This window comes from Cephus cinctus, unplaced genomic scaffold (genome assembly GCF_000341935.2).
Source record: "Cephus cinctus unplaced genomic scaffold, Ccin1 Ccin1_scaffold1609, whole genome shotgun sequence".
NCBI classification, from domain to species: domain Eukaryota; kingdom Metazoa; phylum Arthropoda; class Insecta; order Hymenoptera; family Cephidae; genus Cephus; species Cephus cinctus.
The window spans coordinates 63,758-75,219 of NW_014333901.1; the positions used below are offsets into that span (position 1 = coordinate 63,758).

Below are 11,462 nucleotides of genomic sequence, written 5' to 3' on the forward strand. Positions count from 1 at the left end.
CTGCCGGTCCGTGGAGACGTCTCCGTCGGGTACTCTCCTCTGCCGGGCAACTCGGTACGTCGAGACTATCTCCCCACGGCAAATTCGAGCACCTCGACCTCAACTGAACAATAACGAAATCTTACGAGAGCCTTGACATAAGTGTACGAATCAACCCGAGAGCGTAGCTTCTGAGCAGGGTGGCGACCCGAAGGGAACCAGAAATCGAGAACGTTATCTGTATCGGTAACCGGAGCCGCCTTGGGACCGTGATTCGAAAAATCACGTCACAAATAAAAATAAAAATGTTCAACTCCCTATTATCACGTATATATTGAAACTGGTGGTTTTGTAGATATCAGCAAAGAAATGGCCATTGACTCTTACGACATAGTCAGCACCCTGCAAGCCTTGGGAATGATGAAGTACTGGAAGGGCAAACATATCATACTGAAAAAGCAGGTAAGCCACGACCAGGGGACTCATTGATCCCTAAATATTCTTATCGTGTTTAAAAACTTTCTTTTTAAAGATTTTTATGAATGCTCAAGTGGGACGTTGATATAGAATTTTTTTTTATAAGAAATCTAAGAGCATGTCTTTTTTGAGTTCCTGAATAAAATTCTTTAAAATTCCTAGTTACCCTCTAAAGACACAAGGGGGCAACCTGGTGATCCTACCGAGCTTGTTAAAAAGAAAGACTTTCATGAGATGATCTGGTGCTTGTTGTTTGATAAAAAAAATAATCATTCCAGGATGTGATCGACGACTACAAAGAGAGAGTGAAGCGACGTGGTCCCGTCTACAAGGAAATCGATCCGGAGTGTCTGAAATGGAATCCCTTCCAGCCGCCCAAGACACCCTCCGCTTCAAACTAATAGAACTGGCCAATAACCTCTTCCTGCTTTCACCTCATCTTTCTCCCTCAGTCTTTCAAACCTTGTCTGTCTCTCTCTCTCGCATGTATTCGTCCCCCCCAGTGGTCTCTAATAAAAAGACCACCCTTCCCGTTCATGAGAATCTGCCCTTCCTCTTCTTCTTCTTCTTATGGGAAGCCATAAGCCGCTACAAGCAGATTTCACGCCTTAGTCCGTATCCTAAGAACCGAGAGGCCTTTCTTTTTACTTTATTTCCTTTTCTCACCATTGAACCAATCCCAGAACACCCTGTACCTTTGTAGGAAATTATAAGAAAAAGTGGCCATCCGTTCTCCACCTGCAAGTTCATTGAAATAAGAATGCACTCAGTAGTGAAATCCTGATTGGCATATTTTTTGTGGCTTATAGTATAATAAATAATTCGTGCATGTCCTACCATGGTATCGTTTAACGTAATTACCTATATTAGGTGAATTCGAATGAAGTCCTTGAATTAATTTAAAGAAGAAAAAAAAAAAAGAAAAAACTTGCTAACTAGCAACGTCGACCATTGTTTTAATTCGACATGAAGATTTTAATGATAACAGTGTACACTCGAACAGAAGTCGAGAAATTCGCACGGAACGATAATAAGAAATAGGATGATAAATCCCGAGTACAAAAATTTTTATTATATAAGAGCCATTACGTATTAGCTCGCAATTGTGTACGTACATTTACGATAACGTTGTTAAGGACACGAGAATAAAGTTCTTATGGACTCTACATTGAGAATTTGTATGAGATTTTTTATTTATACCAAATTCCGTGTCTCATTTCTAATTATGTACAGTGCCAAAGTTACGTTATGTTCCTGAGAATCCTATAAAGGCCACCTGAGGATCTTTTAATTGATACGGAACCCCTGCACACTGACTATCCTGAATATAAAATGCTCAAATTCCTACGTGCTATTAGTAATGAAAAACGTGGTTTGAATTAATAATAAATTAGTAAATATCAGTAAAGGAACACCTTAAGAATCTACTATAGCGAATTAACACCCGTGCAAGTCACTGTGTACAGATATACAATTTACATGAACATTTATTGGAGTCTTGCCTGATGGAGTCATTTTATTTGCATTAGACTAAACAAGTCATGAGACTTCCAACCAGCCAAGATAAGACAATCTTAAGTAATGAATGATTCAGGGTATCAATAAAAAGTCGAAAAAAAGATTTCATAGTACATTAGAAGAAAATTTTTATTAAAATTGTTTATCACTCTACAATATTTTATAGTATTTAGAACCAGCAGATACGATCTATACAATATAGATCAGTCCAGCATGCCCAGAAAGAATTTTCCAAGTGATGGATCATAATTCAACTTCCAATTGAATAGGGTTGGATCCATAAGCTGTAACAGATAGCCTCGTGCACTTTGTAAAATCATTCTATTGCCTGAAAGTCCCAATGGAGTTAAAGGAACAGCCAACGTAACGAAAAGAAAAATACAAGGAACCAATCTGATTATAATTTCCAGTAGCTAGTGGAAATTCTTGTAACCTGGAGGAAGACGTCCCAGACATTATAAGTATATATGGACACAAGCCTTATTGTGGTAAAGACCTTCGAATAGTTTTTCAATAATTTCCTTGTAAATTAAAATGAAAAAAAAAACCTAAGCTCCAATTCAGAGTAGTTTGGTTCCGGTCTTAGCAGTCGAAGGCTGGGTATCCCCGGCAGGATATCCATGCCAAAAAGTATTACGACTGCAAAGAGTTACTAAAATATACAAGTTCCAACAATGTATTATCTACAGTTTTTTAATAAAATTTAATTCCTTATCGATAAGGATTATCTATTATTGTCACAGTCCATTCTCAATGAAATATCAAAAGTTTCAATAATATATAACCACCAGCAATCCATTATCCTGCCGACCTGGCTGTTACACGCCATGCGTACACCTGGTGAACAAAATGCCTCCCTGTACAATAATTATAACCAATACAAAAAGAGCAGAGCCACTAAAAAAAATTTTTGAAATTATAACAGTACAAGATTGCGAATAGTCTGAGAAGTTTTCAAGTAAAAAAAAAAGAGAGCATGACACTAACGATCCTATAAAGCTAATAAGTACCTATAATTAGTCTCTTGAAATCCAAGAGAGAAACGAGCAATGAAAAGTTCCCCATGAAGACTCCAGGGCGTTCAATGAAGAGAATAATAAAGAATAAAATTCTGTCATATAACGATGTAAATGTTGACTGAGGTATACTCCCTCTTTTCATGACCCTTTCACATAGGTAGCGTGGTACATAAATATATGCCAATTCAAACCAGTCCAGGGAATGATGATGGTCCACCAACACGAAATCCGGGGCACTGCTATTGGCAAATTGATAAATTGGCGCAGTCCGGCCACGAAATGACAACAGGTTCGTCCCTGGAACCATAATCGAATACATCTGCCGTGCACGTGGCCTGAAGCAAATACAAAATTTAAACTTTCTTTTTCGTTCGTACTCATTGTACAGGCACTTATACAAATCCTTAACGAATATCTGTTTTCCAGGTGTAGCTCTTCTCTGAATGATAAAGAAAAACAAGGATTACACACCTAACCCAGAAAAGGCTCTGAAATTCTTGAATACCTTTAACCGCTACGTTAACCTATAATGTGAATATACAGATTTTGTATAATAAGCAAATTCCAAGTTTTTCCTTCTACTCATTCTACGGGTAGCCAAATCCTCGAGAAATAACTGTTTTTCCATGAGTAGCTGTTCACTGAGCGACACTCAAAGAAGAACATAACCTAACGGAACGTTATCCTGTAATATGTATATAAAATTTTTCTAATGGGATCTGTAAAGAAAAATATATGTTTAGACTCAACTTTGTTATATGTACTATATGGACGATTCGTGGAAGAAGCCTTTCGCATTGCGGCTAACAAAACGTTCCGGGAAGTAACGATACGTGGACGTTGACGTAGACACTTCTATACATATCAGCGATACATCCATACCGGGAGTGCAGACTAAATATTGTCGTATCGGCCCCCCCAGATGCGCTCAGTAAACTCGCGAGGCATTTATCGCGTAATTCCTGGTGAAATTTAAACAGCTCGACTGATTACGAGAAGACAATGATTATTTTACATACGATTAACTATCGTATATAGACTAGAAATAAGGCACGTGATTTTTCAATGTACGATTAAACCATGAATCACGTAACTTACTAGAAATATAATAACCGAATGGTAGCACTATGGAATTGCGTGCTCAGTTTTGAAATTTATAATATACCGTCGGATTCAGGTAACTACTAGATATCTTAAATCCGATCTAAAGCAGAGTCCGTTGATTATTTATAACGATGACGTAAATACTAAAAATTGCTTTTAATAGCTCAGACAAGTTTTATTGAACGATGAAAATTCTTTATTTGAGGTTAGGTTATCCTTCAAAATCCCAGACACAACAATCACGTCCAAAAGTCATATTTAAGATGTTCGAATGACAACTCCTGTCCTATTGGACGTATAAAGGATGTCTCTTGGACGTCATACACGATTATTACGTACAAACGTACAAGCTGAAGGCAAGTCTATTATAGAAATCAAATAGAAAGGCTAACTTCGGGTGGTTAGGCTTAAATATTTTTCAATGATGATAATGAATATCCATGTGAATATAAAATGCCAGGTTTGATATTTGTATTCAACGCTACGTTGTGAGTTTGACGTACTATGAAATCAAGTGAAAACATAACCTATAAAGATGAGGCTTTGAATATTCATTTTCACGGAGATAGATACGTACACAAGGGATGACTGCACGAGAGTGCGATGTTCCATTTCACGAAGTGACCAGACACGTATTTATATGACGATTGCTCTTTTGCTTCGTTCTTCTCTCCAGGCATTTCGATAATTGGCCATAGTTCCTTTTTACGTTGGGATTTCCTGCACGTGCTGGGACTCCACTTTTGTTTTTCTTTTCTCGTGTCGCGATCCCCAACGAGATACTTTATTCTTTTCTTTTTTCGATACTGTACTAAAGGATACTGGTCAAATGGTCGTTATCGTGTTTCCGATTATATATTTATTTGCCCACGAGTAAGCTCGACCCACGACCTTCGACCTTTTCACGATTCTCAGAAGACTCGAACCTGCGTCACCTCTTTCACGCGTCATGATTTTACTGATTGGTGCACGTGTATTTGCACTGTTATTTATATACTATGTATATATCATAGAACGTAGATACGTTATAAATTTCTGATAAATAATATTGAAATTGTGCACTGTGAAGTAAGTGGAATAATTAGAACGAAAATTTATTAATATTACCAACGTTCCACGAGTAGCGTTCACGGTACGTCGTTCCATTCCCAAACCCACAAGGACACCATGACCAACAAGAAATCCTTTGCCAAGTCCTGCGAATTGACACAAGAAGGAGGCACAAAAATTATCGAGACCATTTTGTAATTTTATAAAAAATATATATCGTGCACTGGTCGACTAACGGTAGTCCCACGAGGACGACGCACACCCACTTATAGAAAATAAAAGGGAAAAAAGAGAGAACGAGGAGTGGCGCACAGTCATTGGTTAATTGAACAAACGACGGAATAATTCAACAGGTCCGAGAAAGGCAAGTTGATGAAAAAGGCAAGCAAGGCACAGTCATATGAATTGCGCTCCAACAGGTGCCGGGTATCGGATTCACCAGAGCACCTGATGAAGTACAATTAACATGCAGCCTCTCTAACGATTACATCGGCCATCTTGAAAAAAAAAATCACTTCGTCACGGACGAGTCTTACGATGCACAAAAATTAATCAAGTCCAATTCCAATGGCGTTGGTCGAAGATAGCCCTTCAGCAGCGCGCGCTACTTCTGGTACCTGACTGATTATAGGAATAGCACAGCCTGAAGTACCCGAGTAGCGCGCGTTGCAAACGGCATTTAGGTAATATCCGTTCTGGCCGATGTCTGCGGTTGTCCTGGATGTTCTTGGTGTCTTCGTTCTGCGTATCACGGTCCATATCAACACCAACGTCACTTCACTGAAGTTACAATACACCGGAAGGTAAGAGAGCGTAAATGTCCAAAGCCTTCTAGAACACTGGAATAACCAAGACGTATCTGTCAATATTCGAAAGGATATTTGTCACGGGTATTGAAGTTGGCAAGTGAACAAAGAGAGAGTATAAGACACAGTGAGAGATAGACAGAGACAAGTAAAGGAACCGTAGCAGCTAACGCACAAAAGTCCAAATAAGTCCAGGAGAGAGCCACCACCGTACCGATAGAAACGCGCCGTAAGACTGAGCAAAGCAGAAGCCGAAACGGCCTCTTAAATACATATTTGTTAGCGAGGATCGTAGAATCCTCTAACCGACGCGAACAGATGGCATCGTCGTAGCGAGGAGGTATAGTTTGAATTTTCCGAAAATTCACCCAACCCGTCAACCACGAGTGAGGTTAGGTTCGAGACCGTCATAAACCACCATTGTTCCCTTATAATCCCCGTTCCTTCCTGATACTTCTGTGGAAATTTCCAAAAGCGTCGACTAAACTGTCACTCCTAAAAGGCCCGGGGAGCGAAATATACGTAACGTACTCAACGGGCACGACGTTCGACCACGGAATGCAAACTAGACGCTCGTTCGCTAGTTTTAACGGCCTCCCCAAGTCGACGTATTTGTTATCCCTCGCGGATCCTCTTACCTCTCTGCAACGAGAGAACAAATACGAAAACTGCGTCGTACCCAAGTAACGTGTACGCGTATATACGATAGGTACAACCCTGACCGACGACACGGGTAATTACGTGTCAGCTTTCTGTATATCCACGGGGGACGACGGTACGTAGACGCGAACACGCACTTCACCACACTCCTCGAACGGGTATACTACGTATTTACCGGATCTTTTTTTTTAACTGTAGCACGGGAAGGACGCGTCAATCTTCCAAATAAAATTTTTCATCAAGAAAAACATGACTCACGCCACAATTCGCAACGATGACGACACCACGCACTGAGAATCGTTCGCGACACTCGCAAGATTCGTGGAAACGATCGAAGAACAAAAAAAAAGTAACGCGACACTCCATGGTACGGACACTTGACTGGTTTCGGGTACGCTCGACAAGGACGTCTCTCACGAATACCGCGTGTATTATATGCGTCTGTGCCCATTGGACGGCGTTTTATCAGCGACACGGAAAATACTGGAACTACGTCAGACACGATTCGGATTCGCGTCGCACCAGCTGAATCGTCGGAACGTTCGAGTGACGACTTTCACCGTTATATATATGCATACGCGTAGATACGTGTGCATCCGGGCGTCTGTCGTGTGTGTATATATATATATATATATATATACTATATATTCCATGGGGAGAGATACCAAAGCGTTCTCTAGGAGTGACGATTGAAATTACGCGGAGAAGACTCGAAATAGTTTTTCAACTTGCCTATGTGATTATATGTGTATATATATACACATAAGAGATATACACGCGAATATAACCGTCTCGATAAGGACACGTTATTTAAATGTTACATTGGGTGGATTCACGAGAAAGCGATAAGGACAGCAAGTTGTGTAAAATTTATTTGAAAAAGGAGAGACGGACCTGAAGCTTTGCTCAGTTTTTTTTTTTTTTTCATAACGGTACTATCATTTCCGAAAGTTGCCGACGCTTACGCAATCGTGAACAATGAGAAACGAATTTTCGCGTCACGACGCCGACTTGGCAACGAGAATCAAAGTATACAAACGGAAAGATAAAAAACCGACGGGTATCTAGCTACCGAGCGTGTTTAAACGTGGGTGGGTAACGCGTGTGCACGTCGAACGTCAGTCGTTATCTAAAGAATCCTGACTTATCTTGTCTATCGGAATCCCGGGGTCTGGTAGTTTTAATGGTTCAGGATGGGCAGCGATCACGACGCAGAGCGGCTAAGGACTGAGAGGTTAATTGTTTTCTAGATGGCTGGCCAGTGACGTCGAAGCGTGGCGGAGTCGCAGTCGCAGTGCGATGCCTTCGGAGACGGCCGCGACACGTCATGACATTGAGACTTCGGGTAGCCGAGGACGAAGCGAGGGGAAGGCCCTGCCGCTCCCCACCATGTTTCACGACTGGAAGTTACTAGGCGAATGGTGGGGGCTATGCGCCAAAGGAGTGGCGTGCGGAGCCGACGGGGAAGATTTCGATGAATCAAAGCAGCCAGTGGTAGGGAACGAACGAGCCAAGGGGATAAGGAGGATAATTGTTGAGAGACGGAGCGCCGAGTTATACGGAGGATGAGGAACAGGGAGACGATAAGACGTCGTCGGGGGGGAGGGGGGGCGGAGGGACAGGCCGGGCAAGGTTGCCGGTGCAAGACACAGACGAGGACGCAAATAATTCTAGGAATGCAGCGGAAAACTTTCTACGCGGGATTCGATACTGTAGCCGTTGATTGCTGCTGTTACTTCTCTTTGGCTCCTGAGCCTCGAGCTACCATTACTTGTAAATAGTTGAGGTAGACATTTAGTTATTACGAAGTTTCGCTCCTTTCCTGTTTAACGTTACCAGGTAGTAACCGTGAATTGCGCATGAGGAAAATTCTTCGTTCGCTTCGGAAAGAGGCCCCTAACGAGAGGTTACGTTAGGTTAGGTTACGTTGTACTTCTACTGCCGGGCCTGTTTTCAACGCGCTGCCGCGAGCTGCAGGAGTGGCCTTACACGTGTGTAGATATGAAAATGAGTACGAAGAGGCGTGGACCATTTATGGGACTTCCGGTTAAACCAAAAGGACACGACGATCGAGACTCTTCGATCAATTGTTATTTATATTTGTTAAGGCAGGAAAAACTGGGTACTAATACAAACCACGATGGAACAGGGCAGACATATTTTGTTTTACGAAAATGTTTACCCGCAATCTCGTGACTCATCCGTATACGCGATAAGATAATGACTGCCGCCGAGGGAGAGGAGAGGGGAGGGATCGATTTTCAAAAAATTCAACGCGCACGCAGGAAGTCTGTGACTCGAAACCTCACCCGGTGCACGACCGGGTCGCGGTCAATTAGTCGTGTTTGTATTTGACCTACGTGAAGGTCGCAGTGTCAACGGTCGTTGAAATTGTCCGAGAGGGAAGAGAGAGAGGGGGGGAAGAAATAGCGAAGGAGACAGAAAGAATCTGGTCGAGCCGAACGTACGTCTATCTGGAGTCTCATTGACCCCCAGTACCAAATTTTGAAACAGTGAAATCTCCCTCGTTGGTTTATAACATTCTTGAGAAGTAGGATTACGACTTTGGGTTACCTTGAAAATTTACCATTTTTATTATCTCGAAGGCAAATAGTATAGACACAATACACGTTCAATATTTTTTCTTGTTTACTCGCAATGTATTTATGTGTCTGGTACGTAAGTCCATATTTACGGGTAGTTACGTGAATATGGAATAATGTATAGTCTTCGAAAATTTATTTTTGTCCCGTCCCCATGCCTTGGAAGGTCCAACAGCTGACGAGGCTGCGCGTCCGAGAGAGACGAAAAGAGAAAAAAAAGGCAAACTCACGCCCGACTGAGTCGCAAAATTGAGGGACAGGAGTGCACAACGAATTTTGAAATTAACCGTCTCCCCGACCCTTTTTCTCCTTCCTCTGTAAATAACGGCTGTGCCGCTTCGCTCGCTACGTTTTATTTACATCGTTGCAAGACGGGAAAACCGGGCTGCAAGAGCCGAGCCGAAGGATTGCGACACGTGCAAGTGAAAAGAAAAGGCAGGAAAAAAGCAAGCGAGAGAATTGCGCGAAAACGAAATAAAAGGATAACGCTATAATTTTTCGCCTATGACATAGATTATAAAGAAAGGAGAATAATGGTAAAAGAAAATAGTAGTCTGAAAATAGCGTGAAGCAGCGCCCATTTTCGGCAGTGGCAGTTGCCGAAGACAGGAGAGGATCGGACTGGGCGACTCAAGCTGAGAGCAAAATTTTCGAAACGGAAACCCGTCCCGTCAAATATTTAGCGGCTCTGAAATAAGTTGGAGAAAAGAAAGAAAAACGTTGCTTCTCGAATGCACAAGGAGCCTCTTCTCGAGGGCTATGGTATTTCTCAAGGAAAAACTATCGGCAGTGTCTCATTGTGCTAATGTGCTTTGGACTTTGAGGGGTGATAGGAGCGAGAGGGCGAGAGAGAGATAAAAATAGAGAGGGAGCGTTCGCCGCCATTGTCCTCGACCGGGACGCCTATGGCGCGTCGGTCTCCGATCTCACGAATTTCAAGGACACGGCCAGCCGACACGAAACCGGCCTGAAAGAAAAGAACGAGCCTCCTTCTCCCTGAGGCTACGGCTGACGTCACTAGTTGCATACCATTTCCATTCGCTTTGTCCCGCTGCTCAACAAGTCGCCATGGTACCTTTTCTACGTATACATGCACAGAGACATAACTCGTTGCAAGCCGGCCGGCGGGTAATGATGTCTACCAATAGTAAAAGGCGAGAACGAGTCGTAAGAAAATCTTGAAGTCGCGAATGTGACGTATCTAGGACCGAGCGAGAAGTCGCCCGCAGCGCCACGCCCGTTAGGCCGAATTTAAATTGCCATCTTGCGTACCGACGACCGTTAAAGAATTCGAATTTTCTTCTCATTATCACAATATAAACAACGTCCTCCCCCGTACAGGCAGAGATAAAGAGGATCCTCGTGAACGGACGTGACTCGAGAACAAATTATATCTAAAAAAAAAGAGTCCAACGATCTTTTAAGACCTTTGCCATTTTACGCCCACGATCGAACGCTACTTCTGGGGATGCTATAGAAGTTCCGTAGGAGGACGGAGGTCCTTTCAAGAGACTCCCCTGTAAAAACAGCCGACCGGTTTGGTGATGATCGAAAGGAGGTCGAGTGGAACTGGACAGGGATGAGCGTTTGGTATCCAGAAGATATATAGAGTAAGAAGCAAAGAGTTGGTAAAAGATTTTTCGAAATTGGATTCCCCTCACGCTCCTCCATGGGTCAATTGTCGTTTTGGAATATTCAAAATAAAAAAGAGCACTGATGACGCGCAGTGCTTGACCGAGAGGTTAGAGAGAAGACCGTGACTTTGAACGCATGATGTAAAACTGACTGGGTGGACTGTCTGTTAATACAAAATGGAGGATTTGCCGATTCCCGTGCGTTTGGCCCATCTGGTAATGGATAAAGTGAAAGAGACGGTAAAGAGGAGTAAAGAGGAAAGCAGCTAGAGTAAGACAGAGAGAGAGAGAGAGAAGAAAGATAGTAGAAGAGGAGGGTCTACCAGAGGGAGGTGAGGAGGGAAAGAGTGAGAGCGACGATCAGGGGCGGAGGCAAGAGGGCCCCAGGAAGAGGGGGCGCCTAGCAACAGGCCTGCCGGCAGCCGGGCAGAGCCAGTGTGATTAAATAAAACTGGCGTCGAGCGCGGCGACCCACCAGGCGTTGACATCAGTACACGCATATAAGCTCACTAACTAATACACTCCCTCTAAAGAAGCCTAACACGAACCTTTGCGGAACCACATGAACACGCGCGCACGCGCACGAACCGGCACATTCCCAGCCCACATGAC

At 42.8% G+C, this 11,462-nt stretch overlaps 2 protein-coding genes across 5 annotated transcripts in view; both read left to right on the forward strand.

The window, feature by feature from the left end:
• Positions 1-1,622, forward strand: part of LOC107273480 (histone acetyltransferase KAT7) — a 20,851-nt gene extending 19,229 nt beyond the window's left edge. For all 4 annotated transcript variants that reach the window (XM_025090801.1, XM_015751726.2, XM_015751727.2 and 1 more), the window contains exons 12-13: positions 335-441; positions 735-1,622. In XM_025090801.1, coding sequence (XP_024946569.1) covers positions 335-441; positions 735-857 — 230 coding nt within the window. In that variant the 3' untranslated portion in view covers positions 858-1,622. The remainder of the gene's footprint in view (positions 1-334; positions 442-734) is intronic.
• A 4,193-nt stretch (positions 1,623-5,815) lies between these two features.
• LOC112495198 lies at positions 5,816-8,187 on the forward strand. The gene is made up of 2 exons (XM_025090815.1): positions 5,816-5,950; positions 7,864-8,187. Exons 1-2 carry the CDS (start codon positions 5,850-5,852, stop codon positions 8,180-8,182), a joined length of 420 nt encoding a protein of 139 aa, XP_024946583.1. The 5' UTR covers positions 5,816-5,849; the 3' UTR covers positions 8,183-8,187.
• Positions 8,188-11,462: the final 3,275 nt, after the last annotated feature.